General features: G+C 41.7%; 1 protein-coding gene across 1 annotated transcript in view; it reads right to left on the reverse strand.

Moving 5' to 3' along the window:
• Positions 1–3,167: 3,167 nt before the first annotated feature.
• LOC309548319 (transient receptor potential cation channel subfamily M member 2-like) overlaps positions 3,168–20,947 on the reverse strand; it is a gene marked incomplete at both ends in the record, with an annotated part of 196,068 nt that continues 178,288 nt past the window's right edge. Inside the window, 4 exon segments of the mRNA XM_082248258.1 lie at positions 3,168–3,299; positions 13,870–13,971; positions 14,057–14,149; positions 20,437–20,542. Of these exon segments, the coding sequence (XP_082104384.1) occupies positions 3,168–3,299; positions 13,870–13,971; positions 14,057–14,149; positions 20,437–20,542 (433 nt within the window).

The following is a 20,947-nucleotide window of genomic DNA, read 5'->3' on the forward strand; positions in this document are numbered from 1 at the left end:
GCTCCAGCAGGACTACAGAGTGTTCGCTGTGGAGTGGAGAAAACTGCTTTTGCAGCTTTCTCCAGGTTTTGGTATACCTGAATGGGGCTCTGTAGTTTGGAGATTCCATAGTGTCTTTGGTGGGACGGAATCTCCAACCTTGTGTCTGGGTTTTGTGGAGGACCAGCAGAGGTGTGTCCTCAGGTGCACACAGCCCTTATAATGAAGATATAGGATCACCTAAGGGCTCCCAGTTGGAGACTGTTCCAGCTAACAGACAGGAGGTCTGTGAATTGGGAATCAGAAGGACTCCAATCCTCTCCAAGAGTCAGAGGCTGCAGGTGGCAGCTAGAGAGTGTATCTGCAAGAGGCAGTAAACCGCCTGAGGGCTAAGGCCAGAGCGGAGCTGTGGATGCTAAAGTAAAGTGGCCTGCACAGAAATATAGTTCCTGACTACTGTGAATAACTTGAAAACACATCTACCAATAGAGCTTATGGTCCCCCATGTTACTATATATATATATATATATATATATATATATATATATATATATATATATATATATTCAGCCCCAAATCCAATCATTGTCAAAAGCTTGTAGACTTCACCTCTGCAACATCTCTAAAATTCGCCCCTTTTTAACAACTGAAACCACCAAGCTACTCATTCACTCCCTTGTTATTTCTCGCCTCAACTTTTGCAACTCCCTCCTCATAGGCCTACCACTTCATAGGCTATCCCCTCTTCAGTCTATCATGTACGCTGCTGCCAGGCTTATCCACCTTACCAACCGCTCAGTGTCTGCCTCCCCTCTCTGCCAATCCCTACACTGGCTCCCGATTGCCCAGCGAATTAAATTCAAAATACTAACCACAACATACAAAGCCATTCACAACTCTGCCCCGAGCTACATCACCAAACTTGTCTCCAAATATCACCCAAACCATCCTCTCCGCTCCTCTCAAGACCTCCTACTCTCAAGCTCCCTTGTCTCCTCCTCTCATGTTCGTCTCCAGGATTTCTCCAGGGCCTCTCCCATCCTCTGGAACGCTCTACCTCAACCTGTACGGCTATCGCCTATTCTAGCTGCTTTCAGGCGATCCCTGAAAACTCATCTCTTCAGGGAAGCCTATCACACCGCCAACTAATCTTCCATCAGCTCATTCCCTACTCTTACAACCTCTTGTAACACCTGCCCCACCCCATTAGATTGTAAGCTCTTCTGAGCAGGGCCCTCTTAATCCTCTTGCATTTTATTGTATTGTAAATGTACTGTCTCCCTCTAATATTGTAAAGCGCTGTGTAAACTGTTGGCGCTATAGAAATCCTTAACCACTTACCGCATACTAACGTACCCGTACGTCGGGTAACTTTGCGGGGTTATACCGGGATGATGCCTCTAGCTAGAGGCATCATCCCGGTACCGTGGTTTGAAGCCGACGGTCTGCTTTCCGTCGGTAACGACCGATGCGGCTCGGGAGCCGCTCGATCGTTACCCGGGTGAGCGGGAGGGGACGTCCCCCCCCTCCCGCCGCCTTCCGTGGCTTTGATCGGGGCTCCCGTCCCACCGGGAGCCCCGAGCACCCAGCCGGCACGTCCCGGAAACGGCATCGATCGAGTCTCCGATGACGTAACCCGGAGGCGGCGTCCATGACGTCACTTCCGGGTTACTGTGCTGCAAAAGGCGGCAGATTTGAAAAACGGCTGTATGCAAAAATGCCATTTTCGGCGTTTTGCATACATGGAAGTGTAGTGGAGGGGTCTAGGGTCTTTTAGACCCTCGATCCCTCCATAAAGTGTACCTGTCACTACATATTGGTGTCACAAGGGATGTTTACATTGCTTGTGACAGCAATAAAAGTGATCAGATTTTTATTTTTTTTTTAAAAACCTGTAATAAAGTTAAAAAAAAAAGAAAAAATAAATAGGAAAAAAAAATAAAAAATGTAGCCGCCCCCGTCACCGTTAGCTCGCGCACAAAAAAAAACCGTATACGGAAGTCGAGCCGCGAATGAAATCGCTGTTTAAACCACACATCTGAGGTATCGCCGCGATCGCCAGAGCATGGGCAATAATTTTAAAAAAAGGAGCTACACTCTAACTCTAAACTGGTAACCGTTAAAAAAATTTAAAGCGTCGCCTATTGAGATCTCTATTGACCGTTGTTTGTCGCCATCCCACGGGTATGCGCAATTTTAAACCGTAACATGTTGGGCATCTATTTACTCGGCCTGACATCATCTTTCACAATATACAAAAAAATGGGCTAACTTTACTGTTTAGTATTTTTTAAATGCAGTGAAATGTGATTTTTCAAAAATTTTCAAAAAAAATTGCGTTTTAAAGACCGCTGCGCAAATACCGCATGACAAAAAATATTGCAATGACCGCCATTTTATTCTCCAGAGTCTTTGCTAAAATATATATATATATATATAATGTTTGGGGGTTCTAAGTAGTTTTCTAGGAAAAAAATACTGGTTTTAACTTGTAAACAAAAAAGTGTCCGAAATAGGGCTGGGGCTTAAGTGGTTAAAGCGTAACTCCACTTTTGTTAAGAAAATAAAACAATCCCCTCTGGGTGATCTCTGTACATTACAAGGATTTTAACAAACTTTTTTGCAGATTCCTACCTTTTGTTATTCTGAAGAAATCATTGTTTGTTCCTCTGTGCTGAGTGGGTCTAATGGGAGTGGTTTCATAATTATCTATCAGCTGTGGCACCTGCAGGGCTCTAATGAGGAAAGCTGCTGGGCCTGCATCCCTTTAGGCGTTTTCCTATTGGGAGTATCTCACTAAAAATGACATTTTTGTTGCAGGGGATGCCAGAAATCTGACTTGTATCTTAGTGCAGACTTCTGGGAAAATCGGTGAGCCAATCACACAAGCAGGAAATTATGTTTCTGGGGGTGTGGTCAGTATACATTCTGCGTACAGAACACCTCCAGGCGGCCATATTGAATTGCATTTTCAGCAAATTACAACAGCTGCAGATTGAAAAAGAAAGGTCATTTTTAATAACATTCAATTACAATATGATTTGTGTCACAATTGTATACATTATATTGTTTTTTTCTTTATTTGCTGATTTTTTTCCCCCACAAAAGTGGAGTTACCCTTTAATGAAAACCAGTTTTTATTTTAAAAAGCAGGGAATGGAAGATATAACCATAAAAAAACTTCAGCTTTAAACATTCAATGAATAACGGAGGTGCTCGGCCGTCCTCTGGAGAATCTCATTCTCATTGGCATAAAGAGGAATCTTGTAGTCCAGGAGTTGCCACCGCAGTATTATCTCATCATCTGATTTCTTAAGGTTCTGAAACAACAAACGACTGGAATATAAAGACTGAACCATCTGAAGTGTAAGGCCTCTGTCCAGGGGACATAACTACAGGGGTTGCAGTTGTTGCAATTGCAACCGGCCCCATGCTCCAGGGGGCCTGTGTGGCTCCCCTGTACACTTGGATAGGAGGGGTGGCAGGGGCAGCATGTAGAGAAATCACTGTCCTCCCTTTTTCTCCTGTAGCTGCAGGAGGAAAATGGAGGAGATCGGTTCCTCTGTATGCTGCCCCCATCACTCCTCCTATCCAGTTCACTTGTGTTCTGCTGTCTCTGGGCCCCTGTGTGCTCCCCTGGTCCCCCCACTGTGCTCCCTCCCCTCTCCTCTGTATGCTGCCCCCGCCACTCCTCCTATCCAGTTCACTTGTGTTCTGCTGTCTCTGGGCCCCTGTGTGCTCCCCTGGCCCCCCCCCTTACTGTGCTGCCCCCCCCCCCCCCCCACTGTGCTCCCTTACCTCTCCTGCCGGCTGCGGCAGGGGATGTGTCACAATAGGGAACCAGGAAGGGGTCGGTAAATATGTAATTTACCAGCTACTTCCTTTTCTGAATGGACAGAGTCATAGTCAGTCACATTGTAAAAAAATAAAATAAAATGATAAAAAATAATAAAATTAAAATACCAAAAATAAAAACTACTGACACCAGTGGGTGAACTTTCAGGATCGCAAAGGTCACACTTGTGACCGGGCCCTGGCATTCCACCACCGTGGGGAGGCCCCAAGATGGCATGAAGGGGGGCCACTGCAGAACTTGTGAAAGGGCCCCACCGTGGGACCGTAATAAAGGGCCCCGCAACGAGAGTAAAGAGCCCCAGGATCAGTGGGAAGAGCCCCAGGCTTGAATGGAAGGGCCCCAGGCCAGGAGTCAGGGGGGCCCTTCATGGTTTCTTGCACCGGGGCACTGAAGGTTCTAGTTACGCCTCTGCCTCTGTCCTAGAATCTTGATGGAGATGTGCAGCCTATAGAGATAAAAACAAGTGCTGCACCATCCCCGAAGGAGCCATCCACCAGGGTTGTTCACACTTGACTAAATTTCCAATGCTCAACAAATTCCCATAGCAATGGAAAGTGACAGAAATAAACTAATTTTAATTTTTCCCTTCCATGTGCACCTTACTCAAAAAGCTAGTTATAGGTTGGGGTGGTTGCCACTTCTTTGTACAGTTGGTTGAATTGGATGCAGGGACGCACTGGATGCCTTTAGCTGCCATTGTGCTCTTGCTAGACGTCCAATGCGTCCTTAGGCCCTTAACCGCTTCAATACCGGGCATTTGTACCCCCCTTTCCTGCCCAGGCCAATTTTCAACTTTCAGCACTGTCGCAGTTTGAATGACAATTGTGCAGTCATGCAACACTGTACGCACGCTAAATTTTATAGCATTTTGTTCACACAACTAGACCATTTTTTTGGTGGTATGTAATCACTACTGGGCTTTTCATTTTTTTTTATAAATAAATGAAAAAAAAAAAGGAACATTTTGAAGAAAAAAAAAAAATATTTGTTTCGGTTATTAAATTTTGCAAATAAATAATTGTTCTTCAAAAATGTATTCTGCAATAGGGATGATCGAACTTTTGAAAAGTTCGGTTCGACCAGAACACCCGAACTTCACGAAAGTTCGGCCCGGATTTCAGAACCCCATTGAAATCAATGGGACCCGAACTTTTGTAATCAAAAAACACAATTTTTAAGCCCTAAAACCCAATAAATGCCCCTAAAAAGTGCCTAGGGTTCTGGGTCATGCCCCATTAACTATTAATCACACAAAAAAAAGTTCTTAAAAATTGTCATTTTTGATAAAAAAGCCAATTATTGAAAAATTAAAAACAAAAAAAAAAAGAGATTTTTTTGATTTTTACTTTGGATTTAGTATCTGGGGGGTCTAAAAGGTGTGCATGTGAAGTTTCAGCTCTGTAGCATGTCCAGAACCATGAAAAAAAAAAAAGATAATTTTTCAGTAGAACAGGGATGTGGGTCGGGACCCTCCTTTAACTTTAACACCTATATGATCTTTTTTTCTGGTTCTGGACATGCTACAGAGCTGAAACTTCACAGGTACACCTTTTAGACCCCCCAGACACAAAATCACACAAAAAAAAGTTCTTAAAAATTGTCATTTTTGATAAAAAAGCCAATTATTGAAAAATTAAAAAAAAAAAAAAAAAAAAGAGATTTTTTGATTTTTACTTTGGATTTAGTATCTGGGGGGTCTAAAAAGTGTGCATGTGAAGTTTCAGGTCTGTAGCATGTCCAGAACCAGAAAAAAAAAGATTGTTTGTATTAGAAAACTTTAAGCACAGGAATATGGCTTCTCTGCTGTAACACCTTGCCGGTTTAATAGCAGGCATTTTTTTGGGTTCTTTGCAGTCAGGAAAAACATCTGAACTTGTGTATAGTGGTACTGTGCACAAGTTCTGATGTTTTGCCTGCCTCCAAAACCCTCCAAAAAATGCCAGCAAAAACACACCTGGGCATTTTTTTTTTTGACGCTAGCGTTTTTTTGGCATTTTTTGGGGTTCTTTTGAGGCAGGCAAAACATCTGAACATGTGTATAGGGGGTATATATAGGCATATATGTCTGAATATATACCCCTAGACATATATAGGTGTGATAGTAGCAGAAATATATGCTTGCGCTAATGAAATCATTTACAGTAATATATTTCTGCTACTATCACACCTATATATGTCTAGGGGTATATATTCAGACATATATGTCTATATATCCCCCCTATACACATGTTCAGATGTTTTGCCTGCCTCAAAAGAACCCCAAAAAATGCCAAAAAAAACGCTAGCGTCAAAAAAAAAAAAATGCCCAGGTGTGTTTTTGCTGGCATTTTTTGGGGAATTTTGGAGGCAGGCAAAACATCAGAACTTGTGCACAGTACCACTATACACAAGTTCAGATGTTTTTCCTGACTGCAAAGAACCCAAAAAAATGCCTGCTATTAAACCGGCAAGGTGTTACAGCAGAGAAGCCATATTCCTGTGCTTAAAGTTTTCTAATACAAACGATCTTTTTTTTTTGGTTCTGGACATGCTACAGACCTGAAACTTCACATGTACACTTTTTAGACCCCCCAGATCTGAAATCCAAAGTAAAAATAAAAAAATCTCTTTTTTTTTTTTCTTAATTTTTCAATAATTGGCTTTTTTTTATCAAAAATGACAATTTTTAAGAACTTTTTTGTGTGATTTTGTGTCTGGGGGGTCTAAAAGGTGTACCTGTGAAGTTTCAGCTCTGTAGCATGTCCAGAACCCCAAAAAAAGATCATATAAGTGTAAAAGAGGGGTCCCACCATCCCTGCTCTACTGAAAAATTATCTTTTTTCTGGTTCTGGACATGCTACAGAGCTGAAACTTCACAGGTACACTTTTTAGACCCCCCAGACACTAAATCCAAAAAAAGTCATGCCTGCCTCCAAAAATGCCCGATAAATGCAAGAAAAAGCGCCGTAGAGAAGCCGTATTCCTGTTCTAATAAAAATTATAAGAAAATGCTAATTTTTGGGGGGTTCTGGACATGCTACAGAGCTGAAACTTCACATGTACACTTTTTAGACCCACCAGATACTAAATCCAAAGTAAAAATCAAAAAATCTCTTTTTTTTTTTTTAAATTTTTCAATAATTGGCTTTTTTATCAAAAATGACAATTTTTAAGAACTTTTTTTTGTGTGATTTTGTGTCTGGGGGGTCTAAAAGGTGTACCTGTGAAGTTTCAGGTCTGTAGCATGTCCAGAACCATAAAAAAAAAGATCGTTTGTATTAGAAAACTTTAAGCACAGGAATATGGCTTCTCTGCTGTAACACCTTGCCGGTTTAATAGCAGGCATTTTTTTGGGTTCTTTGCAGTCAGGAAAAACATCTGAACTTGTGTATAGTGGTACTGTGCACAAGTTCTGATGTTTTGCCTGCCTCCAAAACCCCCCAAAAAATGCCAGCAAAAACACACCTGGGCCTTTTTTTTTTTTTTTTGACACTAGCGTTTTTTTGGCATTTTTTGGGGTTCTTTTGAGGCAGGCAAAACATCTGAACTTGTGTATAGTGGTACTGTGCACAAGTTCTGATGTTTTGCCTGCCTCCAAAACCCCCCAAAAAATGCCAGCAAAAACACACCTGGGCATCTTTTTTTTTTGACGCTAGCGTTTTTTTGGCATTTTTTGGGGTTCTTTTGAGGCAGGCAAAACATCTGAACATGTGTATAGGGGGTATATATAGGCATATATGTCTGAATATATACCCCTAGACATATATAGGTGTGATAGTAGCAGAAATATATTACTGTAAATGATTTCATTAGCGCAAGCATTTATTTCTGCTACTATCACATCTATATATGTCTAGGGGTATATATACAGACATATATGTGTATATATACCCCCTATACACATGTTCAGATGTCATGTCTGACATCAAACATGTCCTCAAAAAAGCACTGGCAGTGGCAGCCCCTGCAGCATAAAAAATGCTTGCTGGTGAGAAGCCACATGCCTGTCCCGAAGCAGAGAAATGATCATTTCTCTATAGCGGTAACCCTGCTATGGAAGGGTTTTGTCACCCTGCCATAGCAGTCACTGTCAGTTAACCCTACACTACACTACGGTCCCCTGACACTTAACACTTTCCCTACAGAAACTAAATTTTTGAAGCTAACTTAAGTGTAAAGGAGCACTCTAACTACACTAGATATCCCTTTCCTCACACTAAAAATAGCTAAATGACACTTTTAAAGTAAAATTAACAGAACTGCTTCCACTCTCTTCCATGTCCAGTATAACAATGCTGGGAATATGGCGGGGGCGATCTTATATACTGGGGGGCGTATTCACTAATGATTGGTCTAGGGACCCCCTAGTCACTCCAATCACATTCCTAGCATTCTTCTGCCCCCTCAATTGGCTTTTGCTAATGGTTCTGGTCCAATCACGGGCTTTTAAAGCCCATTTCCTGAAGCATTGCATTTTGGGCGGTTCTGGTTGCCGAATTCCGAACTTTTTGGGCAAAAAGTTCTAAATTCGGCCGAACCTCGAACACCCAATGTTCGGGCCGAACCGATGGTGGACCCGAACCGTTCGATCATCCCTATTCTGCAACATATAATCCATTTTTGGAATGTAGACAGTCCAAGGTCTTTAGAAAGAGACATGGCAAGTTCTTGGAAGTTGTAATTTTTTGTGATATTTTTTTTTTTGAAAAATGAAGAAATTATATATATGTATATATATATATATATATATATATATATATATATATATATATATAGTATATTTTTACATACTGTCACCAGTGTAGTACAGCATCATCAAACATATATAAAAGGGGGGGGGTGGAGGGAATGGCGCTGTCTGGTAATTAAATAAGTAATGGCCTATGTATGTGTAACAATAAATATATTAAAAGATGATATATTAGTATATAAGAGAGAGAAATATATAAGAATGGATAAAAAGGATATGTATGTAAAAATACGCACTGTATAAATATATAAAAAGTAAAATGGAGAATCAAAGTGCTATGTGCATAGGATGTGCAATCAATGTAAACATGAACTCAAAATGTATCTTCAATGACATAAAAGGTGATAAGGAATAAAGTGCAAAGAACCACAAGTGCAACAAAAAGTACAAAATAAAAATCATCAATAGACTAGATTAACAAGTACATGTACAGTAATACTGTGCAATAAGTTCATATGCAAAAAGGGAACAAGTGCATATAAATCAATCTAATACTGTGGATGTGGGGTGCCAAATGCGTGATATCCTATTAATATATATACGAATAAATATAGGTAAGTGACGTGAAATCAATAGCTATTAGTGATATAAAAAGGAAAGGAAAAGTAATAATTCCAATCGTGCACTATTGTTAAAGTGACTCAAAAAATCCAAAGGTGGTTTCAGCGGGTGCCAAACTGGTATTACTAAGGTGCAATAAGTCACCTCGTGGTGGGCAGTGAGGTGCTCGGTGACCCCTCCGGTATATAGCACACTCACCAGAAGTACCCACCCCACACAGGGGTACAGAGCGGGTACAAATCCTGTTCCAGTACTAGGTCCTAATCTCCTCCGACAATCCTGGACTGGACGTCTATGGGGTGTCTAGATAGGACAGGTCCTGGATAGGATCAGGGGTCAGATGGTATCCTGGTGGTTTAGGGTATACGCTCCAGGTATCCGCGGGGGTCAATGGTGCAGGTGTTCAGAAAGAAAGGCACATAGTGTAGTATAGCCGGTAATCAGGTTTATTGTGCAAAATAAGATTACGGGTACTCACATTTAGAAGGTAAACAACGGGCAATGTAAACTGGCGTGTGGAACGCAATGCGTTCCACGCCTCGATACAGGAACCGGAAGTGATGCGACACGCCGATCCTGATTTACTGACGACCTGTCTCATTTCTTGTGGCCCAAAAATGTCAGGACAGTACAAATACCCCCAAATAATCCCTTTTTGGAATGTAGACAGTCCAAGGTCTTTAGAAAGAAACATGGCAAGTTCTTGGAAGTTGTAATTTTTTGTGATCATTTTTTTTTGAAAAATGAAGAAATCATATATATATATATATATATATATATATATATATATATATATATATATATATAGTATATTTTTACATACTGTCAGTAGTGTAGTATAGCGTCATCAAATATATATAACTGGTGTGGTGGTGATCAGGAACACTGACTGGTGACAGCACGAATAAAAATATTTAATAATAATATTTTTTTATTCTTTATTTTTATTTTTTATTATATTTTTACTTTTTTTTTAACACACTTTGACCAGAGCAATATAATGTTACCATAGTAACATTGTACTACTCTGGGGAAGTGGTCAATATTTTTTTTTTTTTACACATTATGTTAGCTTATGGCAATGAATTTCATTCCTATAAGTAAGTATTTTACTGAATGAAATTCATTAAGTTTGTTTTGTTGTGATTAGATATTGTCCACAGCTGATCACATGGCACAGATGGGCTGTGATTTGCCCAGTCTGTACCATGAGATCAATCACAGCTAGGAACACAATTAATTGCTTGAAAGGAAGCCATCCATTGTTTACAACTGTCATGTGACCTGCTGTGATTGGTTACAATGGTCACATGGTACCGGCAAGCTGGTTGGTACAGTGATCAGTCATCCGGACTCACTGGACAGCCGGTGACAGATCGGGCCACAGCGCGGCACAATCTGGGAGGATGTTTAACTGGATCGACAAGACTCCCACCCAGCCATCATTTAGCTATAGGCCAGGTTAATAAGGGATAGGCTCTCTCCAGACAAACCTGCCCTTAATCTATTCCCTTTTATATGTCTGCAATCGCTTGATTTATTCTCCCTGGAGAAGAGACGCCTGAGAGGGGACATGATAGCAATTTATAAATACCTCAATAGTGATCTCAGCATAGAAAAAAAGCTATTCAGTCGAAAAGATTGCATGAGGATGCGAGGGCATACAATGCGATTAGAGGAGAAGCGTTTTAACCTCAGGCAACGCAGGGGGTTATTTACTGTTATGGCTACAAGATTGTGGAATTCTCTACCACAAGAGGTGGTTTCTGCGGGAAGTATGGCTACTTTCAAAAGACTCTTAGATGTACATCTCAAGGATCAGAACATTCAGGGGTATGAGAGATGATTACGGCCACATACACCTACACAGGTTGAACTGGATGGACTATTGTCTTTATTCAACCTCAACAACTATGTAACTATATAACAATGTGCTTCAATTTGGGAGACTCTGAACATTGTAGAGTTAGGACCACAGTACACAAAGGAGCTTTGACATAGGCACTGCGGTTTATGCATATATTTGCAAATGTATGCAAACCAAATCCTCGGTTTTTAATGTAATTTGTTAGATAAGGGCAATTTGTTTTTGTTTTTTGTTTTTTGCAGGCTAGCTGGTAAAAAATGTGCTGGGAAATCTTAGTGTTTTTTTTTTGTGTATTGTTCTTCCATGTGCACCTTACTGCAAAAAATTGTTATAGGTTAGGGCGGTTGCCACTTTTTTTAGAGTAGGCTATGCAATAGCTCAAGCAAAACATTGCCACACTGTTTTGCATCTTTTATTACTGGGGAACAGGAGCCACACTGGGGCAGAGATTTTGTCAATTTTGCAAGGCCAAGCTCAGGGGTGGCTAACCTCATGTTGTCTTGTGACAAAAAAGGTTGTGTGTGACAATGGCACCAATCAGCTGTCCACTCTTCCGCAGGAAAATTTCATGCATTTGCCTTTGCCTGGCACACTTACTTAACCGGATGCAACTATTCCTAGCTCGGTACCCTGGTTACACAATCTTCTAAGGCAGGCTCAAAAAACATGTACCCACTTCACTGCCATACCCAGTCTGTGTTTGGCTGTCTGTAAATCTGTGGCTACTCAACCTGCCTGTGACGCTACTCACCGTCACTGGGAGTGAAAGACAGATACTTAATGGTTTGGATTGCTTCAAATGGGACAGTAATATTTGTCAGCCATGTATCTCGAGAAATATGTGGGGACTATTCCTGTTTGATTCTGAACATGTTCATTGAAAGAGCTAATCACATTGGCTTCTGTTCCATGTCCTTCAATGTCACAGACAGGCTTTCCCTATTGTTTGTGTATTGAGATAATGTGTATTGTATTGCAGGAGCTTGAGGACGGAAAGTCTGCTAGTTAATTGGCTCAGGTTGATTGAATCATTGTCCTCTGTTAGTTGCTGAGTGGAAATAGTGTACTGTTTGTGTTGGTTGTTCTTTAGATATGTTAATTCTATTTCTGTATACAATTTCATCTGCATATGATAATGTAATCAGGCAACCCCTGACCTGTGTGTGGTAACCTGATCAGGAGGGGGAGGTCCATGCTGTATATAAATTCTGTGTGACTGTTCAATAAAGAGAGATTCCAGTACAAGCTAAGTTGTTGGCTAGCTTTGTATGGGGGCGGCTAGGATTTGATAAGGAAGCTGTATACTGACGGAAGACCACAAGTACAGTGTGGGTTGAGGTTCAGTTACACTGCCTATTTATACCACCTCCTGCCACTAGTATCTCCGGCCAACATTACCACATCTTGCCAAAGCACCATCTACAGCTTCTCTTATCACTGTTGACCAGTTACTGCCACCACTATAGGACCTACCATCTAGTGCTGCGTCTACATTTTTTTTCTGGAGCTATGGCACTTTCAAGGTGCCATACAAAATGTTCCCTCAGCTGTTTCTCAATTGTACAATTTTCTCTGCAAGGTCGATTCTGCATTGATCATTATTGTGTGCATTGCATTTAGGTGCTTAAAGAAAATACAATTATGCCTACTACTCCTTGTTTGGTCTTAGGCAGGCTAAATTATGCTTTTTGTGTCAGGGCCCAGATCTCAACTTAGGACTTCTGTTGCATTTGGCAGTAGCTCTTATTGTGCAAACGGAGATGTTGGATAGCTCCCTGCCTGATCCTGGGACAACCTTACTTTCTGTCTTGTCTCTGGTGAACCTTGAGTGCCTTACTCCTCCCATGAACTTCCTGTTTAAGCCATGCCTTTGCACTCCTGTTTACCAGATTACTGTGCTCTTCTCCAGCAAATATCTTGCTTCTTGCACTCCTACGGCCATCCATGTCGACCTTTTGGCTTGTTTGCTAACCTCCTGGTGGGGTAATCCGGAACCTTGTACTAGTATGCAGCAAAACCCATCTCACCAGCTGTGACCGAAAAGTGCTTAGACCCTGTGCTCCAGGTGAGCCCATGTCACCTGTCAGGGGACCTGCTTGTGCACAATCCAGCTGGATTCTGTGTTAACCTCCACTGCTGTAGCCACTGACCTCTCAGCTATCCGTCTTCAGTCTGCAGAGAGCTGGTGACTGTCAGTCACTTGTTCTGTACCCTGTCCCTCTAGTGCTCACTGGAGTGCTGGGCTGTGGAGGGAGTGTGTGGGGGGGGGGGGTGGGCTGGCTCAGGCTCTCAGTACACTTTTTGGGTTTTTTCAATAAAAAAAAGACACTTTAAGTAATATGTATACACTGACCCCCATGTTTTATATATACACACATTGACCCCCATTGTATTATATATACATTGACCCACAAATATTATATATACACTGACCCCCCATGTACTGTATGATATGGGGCTTGATGGGGGCGCCAGACAGATTTTCCTTCCGACCCATTCCACCCCCTTAAGGCTCAGGGGCATCTTTTGGTGCTGCCCCCCTGCAAAGTGCCACCCTAGGCCTGGGCCTTGTCGGCCTAGGCCAAGATACAGCATTGTCTCTAATATCACATATCACTTAAATGCATCTGTAAAGAATGTTATATAAAATATTTGCCTGTTTACAATGTTGTCTGCTAAATGGTATTTTTAAAGGTTTTTTTTTTGGTTTATGTCCCTCCTGGCAGTGTCCAACTTCCCATGCTCTTTGCTTTTCAATACTTTTCCCTATTACCCTTGAATACAGCCAGAGCTCCCACAGCTACACCTGGACACAACAGCAGTCAGACTCAGGAAAGATGTGGCAATAATAAAACAACGTTCATGCACCTGCAGCACTTTGTCCAAATTCTCCTTAGTGTCCAGGTGGATGTTGATGGCACGAGTCTCTATCCAGGCATTGTCTGTGTTTCGAGGATCATCCAGGTACCCGCGGAAGACCTATCAGAGAAGACATATGTTGTTGTTGTATCTTATCGTTATTAGCCTGATCAGTGCATCAACATGTAAGTGACAGACTACCAACCTCTGTCCCAGAATCCAGTAATTCGCTCAGGTATGTATGATCTAGCAGTGCCTGGAACTTAACGGGAACCGGCTCTCCGGGATCCAGTGTGCCCTGAAAAAAATAATCACAGAATATAGAAAAATTTACAGCATTTGCAGCATTTACAGCAAAGGGAACTGCAGCATAATGAAAGAGAATTGAGCAAGAGTTCTTCCATTTTAGTTTTAGAAGACATTTTGTGAACATTGAAATATTAGTTTGTGCGTCATGATATTTTGCTTAGAACAAGAACTATTAGTTAGACCTCAGTGTCCCTCATTCGCTCTTATCTTGTTCTTCCCACACAATAGCTGTACAGATTTTAGACACAGCTGGTTTTGTGGTGAGAACAAGGCCGAGCTAATGTTTCTTCTCTCTACAGAAAGTCACATATGATACAATGTATATGTGTGGAAACATTTCAAGGGGGCGTATCTGTATTTTCATTGTTCTCCTGTTGGTGACATTTTATCTTATAAACTGTATGAAATAAACCTTTCGTCAGATGGCTTTGAGCAATTAAACGCTGCATGTGTCTCTTTGTTCAGAGTAATCTCCGGGCCCGCTGGGACTTGTGGTGCAACCGGGGCAGGACATCAAGTCTATACTTCACTGGGTGTGATCTAATGCTAACACATAGTACATTTATTCAATTCAAAAGGTATCACGCCCTAAAGCTCCCAAAAGGAGGGGGGCATGTCAAAATTGACAAATCCCCAAACCTATAGACCCATTCACCAAGGCCAATCTGGCTAAGGTGCAGTCCCTTGACCTTAAAACCATAATCAAAAAAGGGGGGAAGGAGAAGAATTCTTCTAGAAGTCAAGATGGGACACCGGGGTATTAGATCAAGGCTTGATCTAATACCCCGGTGTCCCGTCTTGACTTCTAGGAGAAATCTTCTCCTTTCCCCCTTCTTTGATTATAGTACATCCATTATTTGACCAGTGCAGCAAGGAAGAACACAAGTGGCCTCCAAAGGACCCTGGCCTCGACCCTTTTGAATATCGCTGGGATGTACTCGAATGGCAATGAGCCAGGTCTTCTCATCCAAAATTATTACCTGCTTTTTTTTGGCTGAATGGACACAAATTTTCACGGACACAATCGAAAATCTTGTGGAAAGTCTGTCTGAAAGAATGGAGGCCATTATAGCTGCAAAGGCATAGGTTGGGGGCAACACTGTATCAATGCCCATGTTATTAGAAAAATTAATTTTTAGAAAAATAATAAATTTATTATTTATTAGAAAAATAATAAAAACTTTTTTGGAAAAAAAAAAAAAAAAGAAAAAGATTTTTGACTTCATATAGGTGTGTTTGTCAGGTGTCCAAACACCTTTGGCTATACAGTGTGTATCTAATTATTTTGATTATTTTTAAAAAAATTATTTCTACGATGTTTGTTTTGCAATTTTGCTGCTCTGATTTGCCAACCAGTAATCAAGTCCCATAGGAGTCTTACACCTACATTATCTGATCAGCCTTGTATATGTATATATATGAACTATGCTTGATTACCCACTTCTAGACCGGAAGATTTTCCCCCCTAATGACCAGGCCATATTTCGCGATTCGGCACTGCGTTAATTTAATAGACAATTGCACGGTTGTGTGACGCTGTATCCAAATAAAATTTATGTCCTTTTTTTCCCACAAATAGAGCTTTATTTTAGTGGTATCTGATCACCTGTGCAATTTTTATTTTTTGCGCTATAAACAAAAAACAAAAACAAAAAAAAAGAGCGACAATTCTGAAAAAAAAAAAAAAACACAATATTTTTCACACTCTGCTATATAACAATCCCAAAAAAATATTTAAAAATCTAAATTTTGTAACAGTTTAGGCCAATTTGTTTTCTGCTACATATTTTTGGTAAAAAAAAAAAAAAAAAAAAAATCGCAATGAGTGTATTTTGATTGGTTTGTGCAAAAGTTATTGCGTCTACTAACTACAGGAAAGATTTGTCATTTTTATTTTTTTTTATACTAGTACTAGACTGTGACATTGCGGCAGACAGATCGGACCCCTGACTGACATTTTTGACACTTTTGGGGGGACCAGTGACATTATAAATATTAATAACATAATAAATATTTTTTTTACTTTCTGCTATATAACATTCCCAATAAAAAAAAAAAAAATTAAAAATTAAAATTTTTCATCATTTTAGGCCAATTTGTATTCTGCTAAATATTTTTGGTTAAAAAAAAAAAATCACAATTAATGTGTATATTGATTGGTTTGCAAAGTTATCGCGTCTACAAACTAGGGGAAATATTTATGTCATTTTTATTTATTTATTTATTTATTACTAGTAATGGCGGTGATCAGCGATTTTTAGCGGGACTGCGACATTGCGGCGGACAGATCGGACACCTAACTGACATTTTTGACACTTTTGGGGGGGACCAGTGACATTATAAATATTAATAACATAATAAATATTTTTTTACTTTCTGCTATATAACATTCCCAATAAAAAAAAAAAAAATAAAAATCAAAATTTTTCATCATTTTAGGCCAATTTGTATTCTGCTACATATTTTTGGTAAAAAAAAAAAATCACAATTAATGTGTATATTGATTGGATTGCGCAAAAGTTATCGCGTCTACAAACTAGGGGAAAGATTTATGTCATTTTGATTTATTTATTTATTGATTACTAGTAATTCCGGTGATCAGCGATTTTTAGCGGGACTGCGACATTGCGGCGGACAGATCTGACTCCTAACTGACATTTTTGACACTTTTGGGGGCACCAGTGACATTACTACAGTAATCAGTGCTATAAATATGCACTGTTACTGTAATAATGACACTGGAAGGGAAGGGGTTAACAGTGTGTGTGATTAAGGGGTTAAATGTGTACCTAGGGGAGTGTTTCTAACTGTGGGGGTGGCGTGGCTTGTGGAATGACCAATAGAGACCTGTGATCCTATATAGAAAGATCATAGGCGCTCTGTGATCATTCCAGGGAGAAGAACGGTCAGATGTCTTTACAACAGCTGACCATGCTTCTCTCTCAGCGGGGAACGATTGCGGGTGTCAGGCTGTAATCGGAGCCACCTGCCCCATGCATCGGCTTCCCCTAGCTGCAGGCGCACAACCGACGTAGCCCTACGGCAGTTTGCCTGGGAGAGCCACACTGCCGCAGGAAATAGGTGGCGTGTGGTCGGCAACCAGTTAACCACTTAAGCCCCGGAGGATTTGGCTGCTAAACGACCAGGGGGTATTTTGCGATTCGGCACTGCGTGACTTTAACGGACAATTGCGCGGTCGTGCGATGCTGTACCTAAACGAATTTGACGTCCTTTTTTTCCCACAAACAGAGCTTTCTTTTGGTGGTATTTGATCACCTGTGCGATTTTTACTTTTTGAGCTATAAACAAAAAAAGAGCGTTTATTTTGAAAAAATAACAATATTTTTCACATTTTTTTAATGAAATTCCCCCCAAAAAAATTTAAAAATCTAAATTTTTTTTAATTTTTGGCCAATTTTTTTTCTGCTACCTATGTTTGGTACAAAAATCACAATAAGCATATTTTGATTGGTTTGCGCAAAAGTTATTGCGTTTACTAACTAAGGGAAAGATTTTTGTCATTTTTGGTGGGTTTTTTTTAACGAGTAATGGCGGCGATCTGCGATTTTTTTATTGCGGGACTGCGACATTGCGGCGGACAGATCGGACCCTTGACTGACATTTTTGACACTTTTGGGGGTACCAGTGACATTACTGCAGTAATCAGTGCTATATATATGCACTGATACTGTAAAAATGACACTGGCAGGGAAGGGGTTAATTTTATTGGAGAGGGAGGGGTTAATGTATGCCTGGTGCTTACTGACGTGTGGGGGGGGAGGTGACTATGTGACACAAGGACAGATCGGATGTCCAGCTATGCTGAACACTCCGATCTGTCACTCCCTGTCACTTAGGAGATCCGCCCATTCTGTTTACACAGGCGGGCGGATCTCCTCACTCGATTCCCCGATGATCGGGGAAGAGCGGCGGCGATCGCCGCCACTCCTCCCCTGGCCCAACTCCCGCTGTGACTGAAAACAGCGGGAGCGCGCCTCCGGCAGCGCGCGAGCGCCGCCTACAGGGGGAGGAGTCCAGCGACGTAGGTCTACATCGCTGGACGGTATCGAGCCACATTGCTGCAGTAGCAGCAATGTGAGCAGTGGCCAAGTGGTTAACAACCCTGTGGCTCTATGAAGTGACATGAGCTTCTGATTTATTGAATGATAACATTTTACAATTCAATCTGTTTTATCCGCACCATAGAATGTATGTTATGAGTTTGTTTTACCCAGAAAGCATTGAGATGCAAAAATTCCAGAAAGCCAATACACAGTTCAGAGTAAATCCAGAATGCTCAGCAGTACCCATAATTACCCAGAATGACTGCATACATTGTAAACTCAAAGTCCCAAAACACATACTTAAAGGGGTTGTAATGTCAGAAGTTTTTTTATCCTAATGCATTTTATGTGTTAGGATAAAAAGTCTTCTGTGTGCAGCAGCCCACCTCAGCCCCTCTAATACTTACCTGAGCCCCATCTCTATCCAGTGATGTCCACCAGTGCCTCAGCCGTCCAGAAATCTCTCTCCTTATTGGCTGAGACACAGCAGCGACACCAATGGCTCCTGCTGTTGTCAATCAAACTCAGCCAATCAGGAGAGAGAGGGGGCAAGGCAGAACGACAGCTTTGTGTTTTAATGGATACAAATAGCTGCAGCTCGACTCGGGTGCCCCCATAGAAAGCTGCTTGCTGAGGGGGCACTCAACAGGAGGGAGGGGCCAGGACCCCCGAAGAGGGACCAGAGAAGAGGAGGATCTGGGCTGCTCTGTGCAAAACCAACAGCACAGAGCAGGTAAGTATAACATGTTTGTTATTTTTATTGAAAAAAAAAAGACTTTACAATCACTTTAAGACCAAACTGGTATACATTATTCCCTCTGTAAGTGTCAGGGAATCTCTGTGAGACGTCTGGCGCATGGATATGCGCATGCGCAGGCTATTTCCAGAGGAATGGCTAATTGGCGTTCTCACGCACACGGGAGTGCGCAAACGTGAATATGCATGCGCACACGAGCACGCACAACAGCTCTTGGCGCCAGACGGGCTATTTAAAGGGAGCTCATTGCCATTTCCTTTGCTGACTGATCTTCAGCTGTAGGACAAAAAGAGAGTGCCCTGTTGGGTATATCAGCTTGAATCAGGAGACCTCCAATCCTGATATATATGAATAAAAGTTATATCCGAGGATACCGGTTCAGAACCCAAAGGTAACAGAACACTGGTTCTCCTAAGATAAAAAGAATGGATTGTTGAGGAGGGCTCCTGTTGGGTGAGCACAATTTCAAATAATAAACAACATATTGAAAAAATATATATACGTTTATTGAGGTAAAAAAGACATGGTTAAAAGAGAATAATTCTCATAATACAGTATACAAAGACATCCAAATGTAGTAACCAAGAGGGGAACGGGTCTGACGCGTTTCACCCAAAGGCTTTTTCAAAGACCACGTAATATCCCAGGCAGACAGGTTACAAATAATAATGGATGATGGTATTAAACCGCCATGAGTTCTGGTCGCTGACCATGCATGTAACACCACAGGCGGCCACAGGGAGCCAGGCAGAGGGGGCTCACAGCCCACGGAGATAGCCCGGGCTGATCCCAAAGAGGGGGTGTCGAGTCTGATCTCCCACGGGGTCACAGAGAGCCTATAGGTGAAATAGAGCGTAGGGGCCTCCGGTTTATCACCAAAGAGGTACACAGACACAAGTAGGGACCTTATGATGGAATCCAAGATGGAGCTCCCTCGTACCCGCCGTACCGGGGTGTAGAGGCAAGAGGCTGATCTTCAGCTGTACCCTGTGTCCTGATTGTTTCTGTATGCTTTCCCCGTTGCTGACCTGGCGTGTTCTGGACTTGACCGTGGATTCTGCTTCTACCTCTCTTTTAAACTTGGCCCGGCTCCATCCCCGACTTTGGCTCTGCACATGAATTGGTACCCCGCTGCCCGCCTGTTGATGACCCCGGCTATTCCTGTAACTCTGACCCTGGCCCTCAGAGCTACCCGAGTGCTTGCCTGGCTGTCTGCTGCACCCGTCTCATACATCGCTGCACCTTCCAGTTTCCGGAGTCCGGACAAGCTGCCTATCCTTAACCATCAAAACCCACAGGCACTTGTGTCCCTCCTGTCCCTTGACACCCTCTGTCCCACCTTCAGTGGGGTCTGGGCGGGAGATATAAGAGAGGCCGACCTCGTCAATTCAGTCTCCTTTCAGGTACGTGACACTAAGCAATGATAATTATTATTAGTATATCTTTTTCCCTTACCCCCGGTAATGACCAAAGCTCGTTCCCTCTCCACCTCACCACCAGAACTTCCAGAAGATTCTTGGATGCTTTCCGGTTGGGGTCGTTGGCTAAGCTGGTGCTCCACCTAGCAATGAAGTCACAAGACAAATTGGTCAGTAAGGGCAGTCACATTTAAAAGTATTTGCCAAAAACCAGAATGTTAGATACCATAAAAAGATGCAATTTACCCCAGGGGCCATTAACACGACCTCTGTTCTAGGCCCTCTTACTAGAGGTCTTAAATCAGCCTGCACAGGGATATATATACTGTACAGAGATATGTATACAGTAAAACCTTGGATTGAGGGTAACTTGGTCTGCGAGTGTTTTACAAGATAAGCAAAATTGTTTTATAAATATTAACTTGATAAACGAGCGATGTCTTGCAATGCGAGAAGCAACTGAGTAGAAGTCTGCGGTCACACCGGGTGCGATTTAAAGCCCCACTTCAACCATTACTTCAGCGCTACTTGTGTGAGATTTGTAACAA

This window comes from Pelophylax lessonae, assembly GCF_965119305.1.
Source record: "Pelophylax lessonae genome assembly, chromosome: 2".
In the NCBI taxonomy this organism is placed as follows: domain Eukaryota; kingdom Metazoa; phylum Chordata; class Amphibia; order Anura; family Ranidae; genus Pelophylax; species Pelophylax lessonae.